General features: G+C 27.9%; 2 protein-coding genes across 6 annotated transcripts; both read left to right on the top strand.

Moving 5' to 3' along the window:
• The first annotated feature begins 608 nt into the window (after positions 1–608).
• On the top strand, positions 609–8259 carry LOC114130670 (MPN domain-containing protein). Of its 4 annotated transcripts, none has more exons than XM_027995680.2 (10): positions 609–843; positions 1037–1228; positions 1804–1950; positions 4812–4902; positions 5840–5969; positions 6259–6428; positions 6495–6743; positions 6816–6976; positions 7086–7178; positions 7246–8259. In XM_027995680.2, exons 2-10 carry the CDS (start codon positions 1037–1039, stop codon positions 7630–7632), a joined length of 1620 nt encoding a protein of 539 aa, XP_027851481.1. In that variant the 5' UTR covers positions 609–843; the 3' UTR covers positions 7633–8259. The 4 variants fall into 4 exon arrangements, with proteins under 4 accessions (XP_027851481.1, XP_027851482.1, XP_027851484.1 ...); XM_027995683.2 differs by adding an exon at positions 1451–1694 and having other exon boundaries at positions 619–1382; positions 7246–8255; XM_027995681.2 differs by having other exon boundaries at positions 609–1228.
• Positions 8260–9089: 830 nt separating this feature from the next.
• Positions 9090–19972, top strand: LOC114130671 (cilia- and flagella-associated protein 57-like). Of its 2 annotated transcripts, XM_027995686.2 has the most exons (15): positions 9090–9617; positions 11108–11459; positions 11696–11850; positions 13025–13282; positions 13557–13761; positions 14649–15071; positions 16243–16458; positions 16971–17144; positions 17717–18034; positions 18088–18272; positions 18339–18438; positions 18506–18687; positions 18764–19058; positions 19172–19387; positions 19442–19972. In XM_027995686.2, exons 1-15 carry the CDS (start codon positions 9382–9384, stop codon positions 19775–19777), a joined length of 3651 nt encoding a protein of 1216 aa, XP_027851487.2. In that variant the 5' UTR covers positions 9090–9381; the 3' UTR covers positions 19778–19972. The 2 variants fall into 2 exon arrangements, with proteins under 2 accessions (XP_027851487.2, XP_050063745.1); XM_050207788.1 differs by lacking the exon at positions 19442–19972 and having other exon boundaries at positions 19176–19289.
• Positions 19973–21685: the final 1713 nt, after the last annotated feature.

The raw sequence follows: 21685 nt of genomic DNA, 5'->3' as shown, positions 1-21685 counted from the left end.
TAATCAAATCAAACAACCTTCTAAGAACATTAAGAAAATCTAAAAAAAATATGTTAAAAACGATTCTCATAAAAATTCTATGGTCCAGTAGTTCATTAATTTTGTCATTTTGGCAATACCTATAATATAATTTATTAATATTGGAATAATTTATTAGGTTTAATATATAAGCTATAATGTATTTTTTTTCTTTTTTGGACTTACTGTGGTAGGTACTAGTTAAAATAAATTCTTTAATAAACACTTGAAATGTTGAGGATACAAGTACTCGAAACCGAATGGCGAATATTATTAAAACGACAGAAAAAACTGAATTCTCTGTTGGCAGTCGGCATTCGGTTTTTATTGTCACTTATATCCCCCAAAAAATTTAAGATTACTCCAAACTTGCATTGTATGATGCACCTATTTACTATTTAATAGGTTTAAAATCTTATTTTTGCTGATTGCTGTCATAATATACCTTGAGTAGATCGAGCAATAGGTTTGACACAATTATTCTTTTTCTATGATGAACAATGAACATTATGATTAATATTTATGAATTATTGTTATTATTACTATTATTTTGGCTATACACAACACAGTAAACAACGTCTTGAGCGCCAGTGGCGATCGAAGTCGGTGCGCGGCGATCGCGGTGGCGCGGTGGTTGTGTACCTTCTTGTGAGTTTAGACTGGCGGTGGTGTAATATTGATAAGACGGTCGCTGATAATTGTTATGTGCGCATCTATTATCAATATTATCATTAAATTATTCCAATCATTTAAATTTGAATTTTTTCGCGGATAATTTACGTAACGTCTACGATTCCCAGTCGCGCGTTGCGGTCGCCGTTTCCGGTGAGTACGGATTAAAGGTTTTGTTATCGTCGTCCCGAATAGTGATCGGTTCCGTTCGTACGCCGATGCGGTTTTTCAGTTCTTTGTCTCGGTCTTTGTTTCGTCGCTATCATTGCATTCATTCACTCGACCGAACTTGACGACGCCGACGCTCGCTTTTCTGTATCATTTATTTTCATATGTACTTCTTCAGATGGTGAACGGATGTGAAATGAATGGGACGGCTGTGACAGACTCGGACGCGACGGTAGGTCCGTCGACGTCGTCCGCCAAGTCCAACAAGCGGCGTGTGCGCGGTACTACCAGCCGTACGGTCACATTGCAAATGTTGTTGGAAACGAACATACTCGAACCGGGCAACTCTGTCCTGTCGCTCGAGTACATGGTACATAGAACGGTCTTTGCCATTTGTCCATACGTCGAGCAGCATGCGTTTACTAGTAGTTGATCTGTGTGGATTTTACTTTTGTTTTCTTTTGAATGTGTTTACAACATTATACATCTGACCGCAATAGCTAGTTTATGATTATACTTGATTGGTATGTTATTCTATAAAATGTATGTTGTGTTTATGCTGTACTTTGTTATTTATTTTTATTTTTCTTAGCACGAGTTTGAAGTTGAAGATGGCACAGCGATTATACATAATAAATAATAATTATGTATTTTTCGTTTATGTTCCCTATTGTGCTCATCAATAATTTTTATTTTGTTTTTATTTTTGAGTTTATTAATGCTGTGTGAGTAAAGTAAACTATCAAACGGATTGAATATTTTTATTCCTGTTTTGAAATTGTGTTGAAAAGTATTATTATTTAAGGATATATTAAAACAAGAAGTTTAATATAAATGTAAGTTGTGCATTTTTTTTTTATTTTAAATTATTTTAAATCTTTTTGATTTTACAGAATATTTAGTTTATATCATTTTGAAGCTTATTAATGTATACTTTTTTCTTAGGGCCAACGATTTATGGGAGATTTATTACCAGACGGTAAAATTCGATCAGTTGAGACATTAAATGAATTTGCATCTCCTAGTGCATGGGCCTATAACTGTAAAAGTGTAATTAACAAAATAAAAAAAGCTGGTTGTGGTTGGTCATCAGTAAGTACAATTCATATAAATACAATAAAAAAATATAGTTTTTTTGGTATTTAATTAAACTTTTTTTTACCCTAGTATCTAGTTTAAAATAATAATACCTAACATATTATTTTTAAAACTTTTATGTTTATTTTGATACTCTTACAGACTTTTATTACTTCATCTAATTTATATTATATATTTTAACATATAATATAGTTTATTATTTTTTCTCTTTTTAAAAGTGATATGCTATAACTATATAGTACACAAAAAGATAAAATATTTCACACTATTTAAGCAACTTTGATAAAAAAAAAACTATTTATCTACCATACGATATTTCAATTAGGCTTTTTAGACAAAGCTTATAATTATTAATTTTACTATATTTAAACTTTTTTAGTTTTTTTAATACAGGTATCAGTCTAATTTACTTTAAATTTATTGTTTCTTAAAATATACTTAAATGTTGTGTGTTTTTGCATCTATATCATTATATCAATATAAACCTATTTATACCTAAACCTTAATAGATGAGTAATATAAACTCATTTAATTATTTCTTTTTTCAATGTGATAAGTATAGGTAGTGTGTAATGATTTAGAAAATCAGTGATCTACCTTGAATTCCCAATATTAGAATAAAATTTGTTTTAGTTATTTAGGCAACAAGTATAAAATATTTAGGTTGTAAATAAAAAACCATTTATTGTAAAGTAAATTTAACAAGACAATATGCTTACAGTAATTATAAAGAGGAGAGGGGAATGATTCTGTAGTGTCATTCCTCTCATTGCAATCAATTTATTTAACCAATTAGGTATCTTATGTCTAATAGTATAAAAATCAATGGCTCTAAATTATTGTAACTCGATACTTTTTGTTGTTGTATAACATGTTATCCATTTATTCTACTTGGTTAAATATTGGTTATTATTTTATTAACAATGAAGCATGTATTATAGTGTATAACAATATGTTATATAATACAGTCTTAATTGTCAGTTACTTTGGGTTCTTTATTGTGTTTGCTTTAGTCAGAAACAGTTTTAAGACATAATGGTGTCCTTTTAAAGAAAAAATACTTAATCATACAATTTAATATATCTCTGTAATGCTGTGGTTCAATAAAAATTATTTAAACATTAGAAAATCAAATATTTAACTAAATATGAGTGTTTTATTGTGCTTATTGAAATAGAATTTTGACTTTATATGAAAAAATAAAACAAACTAGAAATAGAAATATATTTTTTTTTTTTTTATTATTAACGTTACAGTTTAATTATAATATTATGTTAATAACACATTTTCATTAATTTATTCTCTATATTAGTAAAATACATTTTAACCTTAGAGCACACTCATCACAGTCAAAAAGACCGGGCTTTTAGAATTTTGTTCATTGCTTCAAAAATATGAAATATTAATCTAACCCAACCTAGGTACCTTCTAATTAGGCGATTAACTAAAGTTAGATATAACTCCCAATCGAATACAATTTGATATCTGCACTACAGAAGGGTTCAAAGTTCATTAGATATCTATTGAATAAACCAGAGAATAAACTGCCTAAAATACTGTGTGCATGATATACTATGATATAGCCTTACGTGTAATAACATTCATATGAAAGTTAAATTTTTATATTAAATATCAATAAAAGCATTTGACAATTTTTATTTATTTAAGAGCAATAAAATAAAGATTATTTAATTCATCGAGTTTTAATTGATATGTTTCAACACACAGTCAAAAAGACTGTATGCGTAGAATCATTTGAATAATTTTAATGCGTTTAATCTAGGGTTTATTATAACAGTCATAAATCATTAGATATATTGAACCAACTCGTGGTTTTATGTTTTGTCATGGTTAATGAATGAAAATAAATTATTACTAATGCACCAACTTTGCCTTTTATTATATTTTATTCAAAATTTCAAATTACAAGTATTCAATTTCGTTCATGCATATATGATGGGAGAGTGGTACATGTACTAATTGACAGAAAGTAGGATACATCGTAAACTTAAAATATTTTCATCCGCCACCTAGTATACTTTAATTTGATTGAGAATAGCACATAGTACATTGCATCTCTAATAGTTTTTCTATATCATAATCATAACTCATATTCCCACTCATATTATTACATACATATCTAAATCTTGAAACAACAAAACATATACTGAAACAAATCTGACCCATAATTTTGGTATGATGTGATAGATAATAAAATAAATAAACACACACTTAGTTATATATAGTATTGATTTTATTACGTATTAAATTTTGTTTTTTTATTTATTGAGGTATGAATTTAACATTTATAAAAAAACTGTATGATAGTTATAAACAAATATTTAGAAAATAGAGGGTCTGAGAAACCTAATGGATGATTTGAAATAAACAATTTATGAAGTTTTGTAAAGAGGTTTTATTTAATAAAACGCTTGTCAATTTTTTGATTGGTCTCACTCAAATGTTGACTTGATTACGTGGTCTATGTGAGTGGTCTATCTAAAGCCTTTAGCATTTGCTAATATTGTCTGTTTTTGGGCTTATGAGTATATTATTATGTAAACCAATGGGTTATACAAGTGTCCTATTAGCTAACACATTGACAAATAGATATGTATATATTTTAACAATTTAAATTAAATGTTGCCTTATCTTATATAATGTAACAACATCTTCACTTTTTGAAGGTTTATGTTCTATATAGTATATTATATAGTGGTACGTAATTACAAAATCATAATCATACAATTTGTAATGTGTAATAAAATATAGATACTTAGTATAAAACTAAGATTATAGTCTATTTTAATTTTTATAAAATATGAATATTTAAATTAAATATTTTTTATTCATAGATTCGATATAAAGGTAAGAAATTGGATGCATATAAACATGCATATTTTAGAAAAAGAGAATCTTCAAGTATAGAGCACAATATAGTTCCAGGTAAGAATTTAAATATATATATTTATTTGAAACTATTTATTTTAACATTTAATTAGAATGGTTTTGTTTTGTTATTGAAATTAAAAACAATATTTACATAATAATTATGATAAATATAATAGAGACATATGCGGTTACAGGTTAATACTAGAGTTATTTATAACTTTTTAAAATTTAAATAAATTAAAATTTTTCTTAGATAAATTTTTATTTAAGGGGTTGACCTTCAGCCACTTTTAGTTCACCACCAAGTACATTATTTGTTTTCTCTACGACTCATGTGTAAATGAGCAAATTTGAGTATAGCAGCACAAATTACTTATTAGTTTTAATATTAGAGTATTATTTGTGTTAGCAGTGTTAGCACATTGGTCTTTTTAAAAAATATAAATATATTTTAACTCTTTTGCAACACATGAGCATTTTTAAATTGAAATATTTTACATAGGTACTCATAATAATATGTTAATTATAACTACATGAATTATGATTTTTATAAATATATAATAAATTAACTGTTAACGTTTGGATTATATAATTTTCTTTGTTACAGTGATATGTAAAATGATATCCATTTATGATTATAAGTTCTGGGCTTCTTTAATTATATTTTACATACTTAATACTTCTTGTAACTGTTTTAAAAATTAAAATAAAGTAAAATGACAATCCTATAAATATAGATATTGTGTTTACTTTAAGTTTTACAATAAGTTAATTCAGTTTAAAATTAAAGCTATGAACATAAAATTGGTTTTTGAATTCAAGTTAGCAGTGTTGTTTTTTTTTTTTTGTATGATTGAGAACACTGAATACATATATGCTGGTATAACACCATTAACTTGTACTATCAGATTGTCTAATATTTTTATTTACTTTTTTATTTTATGTAAAAAACATTTCTATAATAACAATGTTAATAAAGAACTGTTTTTAGTGGAAGATATTGAATCTGATGTCACATATGCAATCCAAAATGAAGTTTTACCATTGACTTCACCAGTTGAGTCACCTGTTGCAAAAGAACCTATTAAATTTAGTGAAATTCGTTCGAGATCTAGTAATCAGTAAGTTTGTTTTCTCAATACACAACAATTAAAAATGTTTTTCAAAGTTTTCTACCTACATATTTAAAAATTTTAATGCCCTGTAAATGAAAAAAAAAACTGAGTTATCTAACGTAATAAAGAACAAAAAAAAAAAAAATCAATTTAATTACTAGTTTCATTTTTAAATTTGGTTTACATTATAATATTTATTATGCATTTTATAATTACTTCACTATTTTTTTTATCTGGTTTAGTTATAAATTATAATGTATGTACTAATAGTTAGACTGATATTATTATTTTACAGAAATCTAGATACATTAGTAGAATGTACGGATTGGTCTTACATTAATAAAGTGCAACCATTCCATGTTAATATATCAGCAAATGCAAAATTATTATTAGATTTTCATTGTCATTTGATGAGTTCAGAAGTTGTTGGATATCTTGCTGGAAATTGGGATTTTTCAACACAAAGTTTGTGTTTTAATACAATTTTATTTTATATGGTTATTTTTTTTTATTACAATATATATTTTATAGCACTGACTGTAAAAAATGCATACCCATTCAGAAGTCGTCTACATGATGCAGAACTCACTTCATTGATTGAAGAAGAAATAAGAAACACATTTACAGCCAAAAACATGGTTTTAGTTGGATGGTATCATTCACATCCTGAAACAATTGCTACTCCTACATTAAGAGATATTGAAGCCCAACTGGATTATGAAGTACAAATAAAAGGACCTACCGTTGAATCATATATCCCGTGTGTTGGAATCATTTGTTGTAAGATATTCTTTTATTGTTCAATTATGTTTTTGGAATGTTATTGATTTAACTCTACAAATGTTGATCTAGCACCTTATGATAAAGACAAATCGACCCTTGATTCAACTATCACGTGTTATTGGGTACTTCCATCGTTTGAAAATGAAATACACGATTATGGACGTCCAATGAACATGCATTTTACTACTAAACCAGAGAAATCATTATCACTAGATATTGTTATGGCATTGGTAAGTTATATATAAGTATAAGCTTTAATTTAATTAGTTTGTTGTAAATGTTTAAGGTTATCATAATCATATACAAATATTTATAAAAAAAACCTTTTTTATTTTTCAGAAAAAGTGTGTTGATTTTAATAAATATGATCCGGACATAATTAATTTTAAAGATAAATATAAAAACAATGTTACTTATTTAGAAAAATTAAAGGTATACATAATTTTTCAATTATTAAAGTATAATAACTAATATCATTTACTATGGTGTTTTACTTTAGATTTCGTTGATGGACAAATTTCCAAAAGATGATACAATACACAGATTTCTATGGAATTTCTTAAGTGAAATAGTTTGTATTGGTAGTTCAGGCGATACTGCCAAAAACAATTTGCAAAATTTGATTGCTGTAATCTCATCTCGCCAACTTTTGCTGTCAACATCAAGTTTTCAGACATCAAATCCTTTAATTGAACATTTAGAGTCTTATTTGCAGTCATGTAATGCCAACAAGTTGACATTAGAAGATGTTCCTACAACTAGTGATTGTTCAAATATAACCTCAGCGAGTATTGCTAGTTCTCTATTTAATGATTTAGACTTTTCTAAAGCAATGTCTCTGATAGGGCTCTCTCCATCACGGTATCAAACAGATCCTTTAAAATAGGTTTACAACCTTAATAGTTTTAAATTTTTAATTTCATTTTTGTAGTAATTTATTAAATATTACTAATATTAGAAATATCTATCTATCTATCTATAATCATTATGTATTAATTAAAAATAAATACTTTTAAACTAACTTAATATCAGTATTATAGGTACATAAATGTTCGATTAAGAAAACAATTTTATTTTGTAAATCAATATCGAAACATGTACTGTATGGTATTATATAAAAATTTGTTTTTTTAACATTGTATCCTATATCTAAGTATAATTTAACTATTATAACATTGTTTTTCTTGGAAATTCAAAATTTGAAAAATTGTATTCTGTTGAAATACAGTAAAAATTGGTTTTAAGAATAAGTTATTACATAGTTATTAATTATTAGATATTTTTTTTTCAAAATTATGATTATGAAAGACCTACATTTTTCTACCATGCCAATGTTTTTTTTTTTTTGTTATAACCAGAAATTTATGACAAATAATTTTGTTATTAATTTGTTATAAAAAATGATCCTAATATACAATATAATTTTATTAAAACAAAAATATACAATGATTGATTAACAGCCAATATTTATTATTATTATTATTTTTAATGTTGATTATTTCAAAATAATTAAATGTGCTAAATAATAGTATGTGTACCTATGTGTTTTTTAAATATTTGATACGAATAAAAATATTTTTTGTTTATTTAACTTATCATAGTAATGCAAGTTAAAATTTGATTTTTTAAAATATCTGTAGTTACTAATTAGTCATTACTTATTATAAACATTTTCAACGGTTCTGTTCTTCAATTATGAAATAGTAATAAGTTAATAACATTAAAAATGTTAATAATAATATATTTGTATTAAGAGAAATGTCAGTATTTGTCTCATTTTATTGATGTACTGCATGGCAATTTAGCATTAAGCCAGATCAATTTAGTGATGTTGGCTATAATATTTTAATGATTTGACTTGTATTATCAACCTTAAAAGTACTACATATTAATTCAAGTGATTTATAATCGTTAAAATGCATTATTACACAATTATGCATATACTAATAATATTATTCTCTTAAAAATTGAACAATTGCAAACATTTTATGAATAAACATATTTTTCGTAAAATCTTTGCACAAGATGAAACAAAATCAAAATATTTATACCCAAACGCTAAGACCGAGGTATCGGATCAATACTTAGGATAATTGAAGTGCACAAAAATAATAGTAAAAGTGTGCACCATGTGCATTCGCATATCTTACCCAAGACCCACCCCCCAAATTGAGTGTACCAAAAGGGTTAAACATTTGATGTGTTCGAAAAATCTGTATATTTAGGTACCTAAGTACTTATTTTTAGCTTGCCATAAAACCTTGTGAATATAATCGCAAAGATTCTTCGTGTTTCGGAAAAGACGATCACACATCTATCCGACACGATGGCGGCAAATAATAAAATCTATGTTTATCAAACCTACGTGATCGTATTGGAAAGAAAAAAACAACAACAACATGGTTACGGACTCGGCGCCGTGGAAACAAAACGGCGATACCTACTACAAAACGTGTACGACTATCGTCGTAGTACATAATATTATGTTATTATCGCGCCGCCTTGAAAAATTCGGCGAACGGAATAAAGCACCTCCTCTTCGTGCAACCCATCATACCGACACTAACGTGTGTCATATACTCACATACAGTTTTGTTTAGGCTAAAGAAAAAAACTCTTCAACACCGGCTCGACAATGACCGCGAACATGTTTTTCGGCTCGTCGGCGACCCTGGAAATCGAGCCCAAGTTCGTGTTCGGCATAAACAAAATCCCGTCGGGAAACTGTCTGTATTGGAAAAACGACGTGGTCGTGTACCCGGCCATGTCGGTCATCGTCATCTACAACATGAAAGAAAACACACAGAGGTTCATCAACCTGCCCGAAGGACCGCGGAAAGTCATCACGGCCATGGACCTGAACCGCAGCAAGTACGTATGATACTATTGTGGGGCGCTAATGATGTTTTGCCCAGATAAGGTACCGCACCGATATAATATGTATGGATATGGGTACAGCTTAGGGGCTGTAAAATTGTATGCAGTCCGTCGTTAATTGCACGAACGACATATCGACGTGTTTTTTTGACCTAGCTATACTACATAACACGTATAACCATTGATTATAAAATATATATACTTTATAAGCAGCTATAGATATTACTAATATTTATAATCGATTAATCGATGGCCCGAGTTATATATAGCACCTATACGTCTAACGGTTATATGCTGTTAAACGCCACTATAGTGTACTGTACATATAGGTATATAGGTAGCTACTTGGCTACCTATATTATGTATAGCTGCACATAACGTTTGATTGAACCAGAAACTTAACCGAGAACCAGCGCCGAAATATCATTAAGTACTTTGTACCTATAGGAACCTACCAACCGGAGAGAAACAAGTCATAACGTCTTAATATTGCCAATTTTGTTATTATCTCGGTGCTAATTTCACTTAATACCTTATAGTATGGATAGATAAATGTAATTTAAAAACAATAAGTCAGTGCAAAACAGCATCAACTTAATAATTAATAATAATTACCCGCATATAAATGATGTGAATATTATAGGTAATTATTAAATATTAATAACGTAAAAATTAATACAGGTAAAAATGTAATGTTTTCCAGAAAAATTTCAATCTACCGTATTATTGATTGGTAGTAAAATAAATTATATATATCTTATATATATATATTATACATACATATATATATATATATTTTAAATTATATATATTATATATATATAGCAATATATATGTATAGCAGAGCGATTATCCACTTTTCCTATTTTTCAATTGTATCTACTGGCTACTCTCAATTTTCATTGCCACCTATGTATGTATTTTAGTTATTTTATAATAGTAAAAATCAATTGGACATGTAGGTATTTGAAAATAGAATTACTTGGAATATTTTCAATGTTTATTTCCGAATTTCAAATTTAATTGACAATAATTGACGCATTATTTGTATACTGAAATTTTTTCTATTGACCTGTTATACTATAAACCGTTTATAGGTACCTAGTCAATTTGACTTAATTGTGTTTAAAAAAATACCATACGTATTCAGTCAACCAAATAAGTCACCGTTGTATTATATCTATATCCAGACATGGCCAATATTATAGTCCTTAGATAAATTGTATTTTTTATCATTAAATCTCATCTGAAACGTAACGATATATATTTTTACATAATTTACATATTATTATGTATCGAGTATTTCAAAAATTAAATATCGAATTTTTGAATAATTTTTTTTAATGTATTTAATGCAATTTGAAGTATCCATCGTGCATATTTATATAGTAGCCACTATAGTACCTATCACGATAAACAAATATTAATTTTTAAGTATTTTGTACATCACTGTCTTATACCTAAGTACCCTGAACGGCTTGCAGCCACGTTTTGGCGGTAGCGACGGTAGACGAGAAAGACATAGCGGACGGGATAGTGAGCGGCGACAGCGCGAAACCGGTGATTAGCATTTATGATCTGCGCACGTGCGAATTTAAGCACGTGTTCCAGGAGCCGGACTACAACGACAACAACGAAGACGGCGATGGCGAAGACGACGGATCGCAAAAGACTTTTGGTCGGCGGTTCACTAAAATTCAGTTTTTATGGGACAATATATTCGTGGCGGCTCTAGTCGTTGGCGGCCGCAACGGGTCGGACTGTACGCTGTATTATTACAGCTGGAGAAAATCAACGGTCGAAACGTACGTGCGAATCGATGGACCCGTGTCTGACGTAAGTTGTGAACTTAAAACGCGTGTCGTATGTGTATGTGTGTATGTGGCTCATTTTGTGATAAATATTAGGTAAAAAATAAAAATGGCGTTTGCCAAAGGGGATTTTTTTTTACTTTTATTTTGACGAACTCTAACTTATGTATGTAGGTATAGCATTAAAGTATAAAACTAAGTGCTACACTTAATTACTGGAGGTACACCTAAGTACGGCCCTGATCAATTTCGTGTCCGTAGATGGCATTGAACCCGATCGACACTGCAATATGTTGTTTCGTAGGCAAAGAGCTATTCCGGTTGATGACCAAACCAGAGAAGGATTGGCAGCAATATGGTTTTCGCGAAGCTGACGGCATACACTTTACGTGCGTTTGTTGGCTGTGCGGAGACAGGTACTGAATACGTCTATAGACACTATGGTATATCTATATATCTAGTATCTACATAATAATATAATGTAATCACTTATGTGTTGATTGATCAGCATTACCCAAAATATTTTCTTTAACATGACCTTTAGTGAAGTGTTTGTGAATATCACAGTAAAAATAAATGACAATAATAGTAATATTTTTTTAGAATTATAATATGAATGTCTAAATAAAAATAAGTATGTCGTATTTTTAGTTAGGTTAACCTAACTTTTAATTCTTATACATATGTCATGTATGTTATAATAATATAAGTAATGATATATTTGTAATAAAGTTACTACCTATAATCTATATGTATAAGACTATAGCTATAAGATAAAACAATGTATTTAATTATTCCATATAATATGAGAAAATTATTTAGAATAGGTACCATTAATGTTTTAAATGTTGAAAATACTAATACAATATTCAACAATATATATAATACTTGTATGCTTTGTCTTTTCTAGAGTTAAGTAGTAATACTAATACATTTGTTCTATAAAGTGTTTGAGAATGGGGTTTGGAGATAGGGCTTTATCCCTGAATTCTTTACTAATACCACCTATTTTTAATATTCTTTATTCTGTTCATCTACCTCTTCTTCGACCTTTTTCTTCTTTCTTTCCTTCTATATTTATTCATAGACACTTTTACTGCTTTCAGGTCATTTCTCCTCTCTTTTAATTGTGTATAAATTCTATCTTTAATGTATAAAAAACAGATATGTTTTAAGTTGGGGGGGGGGGAATAATCATATTTTCTTTTATATATACCTATATATATATTTTTTTTTTAATGCTTATGTTAGTACTTATTGTGGAGATTTGTGTGTGTTTTAAGTCATTTTTTTTAATGATTTTTGGTTTTCTAAGTTCAGAATCTTAATAACATGACATTTAAGAAACAACGAATAAAAAGCTTTAATGTGTTAAATAAAAAATAAAAAAATGAACCACAGTTTTTTAATTATCCATGTTGTGAAAAATAAAGTACCTAATAATTTAATTTTTATTTTTAATTTTATTTTTTTAGCTGATATCACTCAAGTAAACTTGCTCTTACTCGGTTATAATTCGGGCGTTTACTTGAATGTGTAACGGATCATACTACGATATTTATTAAATATGCTTGTTATTTGTCTTCACAGGTGTTTGGCGGGTACCATTGACGGTAATGTTATTCTGTTCAAGAACGGCGATATACAAGCTGTGTATCGTGTTGACGCGATCACTGAAATCGACGTGACAACAATAATGACAGAGATCCAACACCTAACCCTGACCACTTCTGCTAATATATCAAGGAACAACGTCGTTCGGAGCTGTTTTACATTCGAATTTGGTCTGGTGCTGTTAGTTGGTGATTTTAACATCTATCATTTCCGGAAAATGGACGAAGGACGAAGGTAAATATACATACACAGACACTCGGGAATGGATCTATCTAACCGATCAATCAATCGATCGATTATTGATAATTAGTTCGGTGATTAGGCGGGTGCACCACCCATGGTCAGGTTAGGTTTTCGCACCTGCAATCAAGAAAGCATTTCATAATATTGTATATATAAGTTAGTTATGGATTTAAAATATTGTGACTGGAAAAGTAATGGTGCTTCTAAGTCCGACATTGAATTTTAAGCTACCGTTCTCGGGCTAAGTTTATTTTAATGTTGATAGATATGAAAAAGCGGACAAGCTTATCAAAGAAGAATACCGGTACTTACAGCAGGAAGAAGTAAAGGACGAGTTACCAATGCATTACATAGAGAGCGTATGCATTAGTCCCAACGGCAAGACATTGACGTTTATCACGAAACGGCCTCAACTGTACCAGTCACGTCTTACTCAACTGGTCGAAAATGATGACGAATCGACGATGCTTGTATGACGATATAATTAAACTCGTACTTCATTATTGCGTGTTATCACGGAAATAACTGTAAGGTGCAGCGTAGGTAGGAACGCCTAAACATATTCCGGTGTTGCTAAAATAATAAGATTCTATGATTTTGCCAGAAAACTACTAAGTTAGGACTTTGATACAGTAGCTTTTCCAATATTCTTCTTTTGATTATTTTGTGTAGTGTGCATGAATAATCGCCTTCAACATTTAAAAATGTCTTTTTTTTTACTTGGACTACTGCAGCGTTAAATATTTTTATTAATAAGTGAACTCTAAAATACTAATTAAATGAATTTAACTTGAATTCCTAGAAGATTAATGTTTGGGTTCAAGCAGATGAACTTTGGATATTTGCTCAATTGGAAATATTTTGTTGATTAAAGTAAAATGTATTTATTGAATATATTAGAGACAATTCGAGCACAAAAAAAGTAAAATTCTCAATGTAAAAAGCTCTATACTTCTAAAAAAAGATCTAATCTAACCGCAATGAAATAAAATAAGCCAGGGACATTTCTATTAATGAATAGAAATTATTTAAAGTAATTCCTTCATTATAAAATAAAAATTAATTTTTAGATTTTTATGCTAACCTAAAACGTATTTTTTGCTAGCGAAACATCACGTAAGACATCTAAGAATAATTCTCAACCTTTTGAGGTATATGGCCCTTTTTATACTATTTTATGATTCGTATTGGTGTAATGGATCATACGATGTAAACAATATACTAACACCTATATAATAGTATAACTAGCATATTAATGTCTATGTGTACATTGCTATTACCTACTGGTTTACCTGTGTAGCGAATGGACGTATGTATTTTACACTATAGGTTTATTGTTTTTCTGTTTTTCCGTCAGAATTTGCCCATCGTACCTGGACCAATCGGCGTTGATATGCATCATGGCATTGTGGAGAGTTTATCGACGAGCTTGTGGAAACCGATTCTAATGACATGCGGCAAAGTGGACTATACTATCAAAGTGTGGGACTATGTGCAGTGCACGTTAATTCTGTCCAAACACTACCCAAAACAGGTGTGCATCGTTTCGATGCACCCCACTGGGCTGTATTCATTAACAGCGTTTTCGGACCACTTGGCGTTCCAGATGGTACAGATGGACGATCTAGTGCCGTTGAAAATCTTCCCAATCAGAAACTGCACTGCGGTCACGTTCAGTGGGTCCGGTCACATGTTCGCCGTCGCTAAACCAGGTGCTATAGAGGTCTACTGTTCACTAAAGTTCGCGAAATGTTTTTCGTGCCTCGGACACTTGGGAACTGTAAATATTGCATATATTTGTTTATACATCATTGAGTACAGAGTAAAAAATTGACTAACTAATAAGTAGGGTACAGATTTTGAATCACTTATGGACGATAAAAACATTTAAAATAAAGAAATAGAACAATAAAAATTCTTTAAAAAGGTTAAAAAATGCATATAAACCTTTTAGATTTTAGTTTTATTTAAAAACGAAAATATAATATTTTGGGTTTTAAAAATGTTTGATACACTAAAATTTACCGCTCTAAAGTGGTATTAAAAATAATATAAAAAGTATGAAATCCAAAATTAACATAAAAAATGAAAGATATAATTTAGTGCATTTATTCTACGTTAAATTGTAATTCACATTTATTAATTTATTGCTTATTAAGCTTCATCATGGACCGGTGGTTCATGTTTCCGTCATTTTTTAAGTATAGGCTATTAAAATAAACTAACTAACGATAAAATGAGTTAAGAATAGCCATTGCTGATTTCGAAACATTGCGTTTCTTCTATGTCGCGATTACTTTTTTATTCTTGTAATTGAGTTTAACTAGCCACAAATGTTTCCCTACAGATTTACAAAGTATAAAATATTTTAAAAAAACTCCGAAAAAAATATGGAAGTGGACAAATTTGGAAATTTCATTTCTAATGTTATGGTTCTTTAGATATGCACTATGAGTGTATACACTATACATACTATAAATAGTTTAAAAAAATGATATTTATTCTTAACTATTTTATAGTTTCCAATGAATCTTTTCAGTGGGACTCAGTATTATTTTTTTTATAAAATCTAAATTAATTAATAAATATATTTTCATTAAAAACAAAAAGTTGAAAAATAATTTTTTATTTTTCTATAATGGTGAGGTTTTTAAATATTTTATGATATAACATATAATCAATACAATTTTAAGTTATACATCTATATAATATAGATATCTCAGTGCTGGATCTAGGTTTAATTATTATTATATATATTTTTTTATTTTAGGGGGTAGGGTTAAAATTTTTTATATTAATTTTGTAAACACAAGGATTTGATGTTAGACCTTACAAATATATTATAATTACCAAGGGGAGGTCCCAAGCTTCTCGGGCCCCCTCTTGAATCCGCCACTGAGACACATATATTATATTATCTATTTATGCTATGTAAATTTAACTCTGACTAGATTGAAAAGTTGGTCTGGTGCAATTACGATATGAATATAGTCGCTTATGACATCTTTGGTGCCATATGTACATTCGACACAAAAACGGGAAAAGTACTCACGCATATCGCTCCCTATTCGGGAGCGGCTTACACGGATTTGGCAGTTGCACAAGACGTTAATCAATTATTCGTCATTGCTAAGGACGGCAGTTTGAAAGAAGTCTACGACCGAAAGGTTTTCAATTCTGTTCATGTTTGGTTTATGAAGACGTCTCTCTAAAATGTGCCATCTTCGTAATAATATCTGGTATACCCACAATATTGAACCAAAATATTTTCTTCTTGTTCCAAATTTTGTAATTCACTTTGTAAGTGAGAAAAATATTATTGTCATCTATTTAATGATAAAATAAATTTATTATAAATTAGATTAAATTTAAATAACAAGACATAAATACTATTATACAAAAGTAAGCTTCAGCATTAAATATCCTTAAAATAAACAAAGCGTAGACAGTGTTATTTTTTAAGTTTTATAAATCGGTAGATAACTAAAAAATCAACCAGTGTATAGTGACCGATATAAATTCAAATTATTGTAAAAAAAATTCTATATTATAAATTTTCGAAATTAATATAGATGCAAAAAATTCTAGTGTGGCGTCATAGTAATTTAAAACAGTTTTATATTAGATTAGATAAGATAAATTAAGTAGATGACTATTATTGAAAAATGTTTTATTTAAGGTTAAACGTGAAGTGAATTTTTATGGAATACCATTGAATGCAGTATCAGTTTCTAAGTCAAATTTAATTTTATTCATAGCAGCCGAAAATGGTGTTATACTGACCGTAATATTACCTATGGGAGTTCAAATCGAATACAAAGAATTTAAAATACACAGTCATAGCGTCAAGAAGGTATGTTAGGTATGAAAGTTTTCTAAGGATGCAATGGCCAACATCCTTAAAATTTTAATCATTTTAAAATTAAGTGTAGCTTATTAAAAGTATTTAAAACTAATCATCATAATACGAATGAAAATTAAAATGATTCATTTATCATTATTTAATTAAATCATTAACTTTTATGATATTTCAACGGATAATAATATTCAGAATTTAGCTTACGTTATAAACTATTTTTTGAACGATATAATGTAGTTGTTATGCCTGTATGAATAAATTTATTATTTCAATAGACTAGTGCGAAAGATTTAATTAAATATATTATTTAGTTATATATTATTTTAATTTTAAAAACTATTTAAATTTAAAGTACACTCAGGACAATTAAATTAAAATACGTGATTCATTAAGTTCACAAGTTTTATTATTTTATAATTTTATTGTTTATAGATTTATATGATTATTTTCCTTTAATGTAATAAATGTAATTAGGTATGTATTATTATGATCGACTATTGTTTTATCATTGAAACTTGATTAAATAATCATTTTTATTTGTCGACATGTACCTTTCGATGGTCAAGATGTGTTTAGCAACAGATGGTACAGTTTTGGTTTCTTGTTCTGAAGATTCAAATATATGTGTATGGGAGGTGAAAAACACCGAGAATAAAATTAGAAAAATTGAAAAACCGCATGTATGTACTGATGACATACTAGTTAACTTGTTGGAATACGATAAATTGCACGAAAATATAAAGAAAATTGAAGGAGCAGTGAATAAATTAGAGACAGAAAATACAATTAATATAAATACATTAATAAAAGCAAAAGAACAGGAAATTAACGATGTAAATAGAGAAAACACAACTCAATATTATGAAACTATAAAAAAAAATGAAGTAATAGCTTTTATATTTAAAATAATAAAATATTAATGTTTAAGTAATTTAAGGAAGAGCAAGAAAAACAAAATAATTTGATAAGTAAACTCAAATTTGAGTTAAGTCAATTAAGTGAAACGAATGAGCAGAGTATAATCAATTTACAATCATTTTATAATAAACAATTAGTAAAAAAATATAAAAAATTTTCAATTCTTGAAAACCATGGATTTCAGTTGACTTCTGGGCTAAAAAAGTATTTTTTATGATTTTATTTAATATATTTAATATTATAATTTATAATTTATTCCGATTGAATTAGAAATTTAGAAGCACAGCAAAATAAATTAGACACAGAGTTACAGGAGGCAGCAAGTAACTACGAGAAGAAGCGTAGACAAAAATTTGAAGACATATTACAAGTACATAATACGATTTATTTCTAAGGTATCTAATCAAAATTTAAAATAATGATGGAATTGTTTTCAGTCGAAGGAAAAACTGATTAATGAAAAAAATAACACTAAAATGTTGGTAGGTGATACTGAAAATAATGTAGATGAAAATGTTTTTAGTATAAAAAATAAATTCACCGATAAGCTGAATAATTTAAAAGACTTATATTCAAGTACTATGAGTGCCTTAGCTGAGGACAAAATTAAACATAACTTGTAAGTAGTTTTAGCACATATCAATAGATAACTATATTATAAGTACATTGTATATAAATTATAAATACTCTTATAGGTATAGACAAAGTATTGAGGAGCTAAGGCGGTCAATAGCACTCCTTGAAAATGATATTGAGGAATTAAAACTGGCGGCCACAAAAAAAAAAAATAGAATTTTTATCTTAACAAGACTGATAAAACAATGCAATGATATTATACCGCAAAAAAATATTCAAATTCTAGATGTTAAGCAACAGATGTCACTGCTAGTAAAAGATTTAAAAGTGCTAAAGGAAGATATTATTGAATTAGAACAAACCACAGAACCATTAGAATTGGAAATACAAGAAATGAAAAATTTAAACGATCAAGTAACTAAAAATGCATTTACCTATATTATAATAGTTGTTATTAAAAAATAATCAACATTTAAACTATAATATGATTTTTTTTTATTTACTTAAATGTATATATTTATATAAAGATAGAAATTAAACTCGAAGTTGATATTGATGCAATGAAAACTTTAAATGTATCTTTGGAAGAATTAGTAAAAAAGAAATTAGACACCAAAAATGAACTAATTGATAAAAGAAAAAGTTTAGAAAATTTGTCGAGTATAATTAAACAAATGGAAATTGAATTACGTGTAGCTTCTCAGTATTATCATAATACATTTGAAAATAAGAGATTATTAACTGTAAGTTAAATGGTTTTTCAAAGTTAAAAACTAAAGTTCATAAATATTGTTTAGGATATATTCAAGAGATATGTGGGGGAAATCGAGATTCGTGAAATCGAAGAAAAAGAAATAAAAGGAAGAGAAGAGTTTTTTAAGCAGGATGATTTTTTGAAACGTCGCATTAATAGTTTGAGAGATATGTTACGTTCATTTGGCAAGAAAAACGAATTTTATTATTCAACAATGGAAGAAAATACGAATCTTATGAAGGAAATTAATGATTTACGGAAGGAAGCTAGTATCTATTTAAACAAATACAATAATTTAAAATATATATCGAAAATGGAAGAAAATAAAAAAAAACTCAAACGTATACTAGATTCAAAAAAAAAAAAAGAAATCAAATAATTGTAAGTAAAATAAAAGAAATATATTAGTTTTGAGTATATTTCGTTGGTTAAAAGAATGAAATGAAATGTTTTTAACTTTAGAAACATTTAACTAAAACACGGTGGAAAATATTAAAAATTATAAATAACGTATAAAAACGGTTTAGGGATGATATACCTAACACATAAAAATCTCGTGTCACAACATGGAAAATGTTTGTTATCAAACTCCTTCGAAACGGCTTACAGATTTTCATGAAGTTAGGTAGGTAAATTAAGTAGGTCTCAGAGAGCGATTTGAACTATTTTTCATACCGTTAGGCAAGGCTGGGTAAGTTAACGATTTTTTTTAACTTTTTAAGTTAAGTTAAAAGTTACTCATATTTTTTTTCGTTAATTCGTTAAGTTAAATGTTAACTCTGAAAAAAAAGTTACTTAAATTAATTTAAAGTTAACATTTTCTAGTTTTCAAAATAAAAGTTCCAGACATACCTATTAATGTTTATTAGATAGTTTTTCTTTATGCACAAGAAAATTACTGGGGAAAATTTAAAATGATACATCAAAGTATTACCTAAGTAGCTATCAAAAAACCTACTTTTCTAAAAATATAATTTAAAAATTTGCATTATTGTTTAGACTAAAATTAACTTAATTTAAATATTTTTGAATAAAATTAACTTAAAGTTAATACGTTAATCTTTTAAAAAAAGTAACTTATTAAGTTAAAAGTTGATTTCAAACAAAAGTAACGAGTTAATTAACTTAATTAAAATGAACTTAACGTTTTAACTTAATTTTAACTTTTAATTCGTTAATGCCCAGCCTTGCCAATGGTCCAACCAGGGAGTGTGCTCAAATGAGGATTTTGAGATTTACTGTGGAAATTGTTGTTTATACATGGTTGCTATTGGTTTTTAATTAGTTGTTATAATAAAGTGATGAGTGTGTCAACACATAAGTCAAGTTGTTACACCAACTATATTAAAAATCACCAGATGGCACATTATTGTATCTAATCTACCGTATGTTTGATCAAGTAAAAAAAAAAAATTGATATAACTTTGAATTTTAAGGTTTAGCGAAATTATAAGCTTGCGTCACACCTCGTGTGGTGGCTTGCTTACCCGATAATATATTGCTCACTTCTATGGCCAACGCCAAGCAGAATAGTTATAATATAACCTTAGCAACTCACAAACTGATAAATGTAGAGCCTGAATAACGATAATATCAAAAAATATTATATTGATGCTTGAAATTTACACGGTACATTTGTACCACAGAGTTAGTGAGTAATAAGAAAACATTTTACAGAATTCACATTAGTTTTGAACACCATAAAACCGAATTTTATGTAACAAAGTATGAATCATGTTATAGAATTGGCATTTTTAACGGACAACATAGTGCACAGCGTCAGCTAGTTTAAATATAATAATTATATTATATTTAGCGTTGTATGAACAATCAACAAACAAGATTTGTTTTTATAAGTATTAAATAATAAATTTTTCGAGAGCATATGAAATGACGGTATAAAAAATAAATAATTCTATAAAATATTTTTAAAAAAATATTACCATATTATATGTAAAAAATTAAAAAAAAAAGAGAAAATTAGCCAATTATATAGTTATGTAATTCAATTATGTGTGTATTATTATAACCTATACCATATTGAACACACTGTACACCATAATCTGAGATATTGCATCCCATTTATGTATTGTTTTTAACTGTTTTCAAAATACATGAATATAGATAGACTACCATCAACCGCTGTTATCGTTTATGAGTTTTAAACGAAATGAAAATATTGGTAGGTATATGTATATGATTTGTAGGCAGAAAAAAAAATGTAAATTAATTATATATCATAATATGCAACTTATACTGTATACTACATAAAATTATTTAAACTTGT

This window comes from Aphis gossypii, chromosome X (assembly GCF_020184175.1).
Source record: "Aphis gossypii isolate Hap1 chromosome X, ASM2018417v2, whole genome shotgun sequence".
Taxonomy (NCBI): domain Eukaryota; kingdom Metazoa; phylum Arthropoda; class Insecta; order Hemiptera; family Aphididae; genus Aphis; species Aphis gossypii.
This window is presented reverse-complemented; position numbering and strand designations above follow the sequence as displayed.

What these genes read in the sequence shown, in the direction of transcription:
- LOC114130671 (XM_027995686.2), top strand. Translation starts at nt 9,382, where the DNA reads ATGACCGCGAACATGTTTTTCGGCTCGTCGGCGACCCTGGAAATCGAG. An exon ending in ATGGACCTGAACCGCAGCAA is followed by an intron (nt 9,618 to 11,107) that starts GTACGTATGATA and finishes AACGGCTTGCAG; the next exon opens with CCACGTTTTGGCGGTAGCGA. An exon ending in AAGAAGTCTACGACCGAAAG is followed by an intron (nt 16,459 to 16,970) that starts GTTTTCAATTCT and finishes GTTTTATTTAAG; the next exon opens with GTTAAACGTGAAGTGAATTT.
- LOC114130670 (XM_027995680.2), top strand. Translation starts at nt 1,037, where the DNA reads ATGGTGAACGGATGTGAAATGAATGGGACGGCTGTGACAGACTCGGAC. An exon ending in CGTTCGAGATCTAGTAATCA is followed by an intron (nt 5,970 to 6,258) that starts GTAAGTTTGTTT and finishes ATTATTTTACAG; the next exon opens with AAATCTAGATACATTAGTAG. An exon ending in GTGTGTTGGAATCATTTGTT is followed by an intron (nt 6,744 to 6,815) that starts GTAAGATATTCT and finishes ATGTTGATCTAG; the next exon opens with CACCTTATGATAAAGACAAA.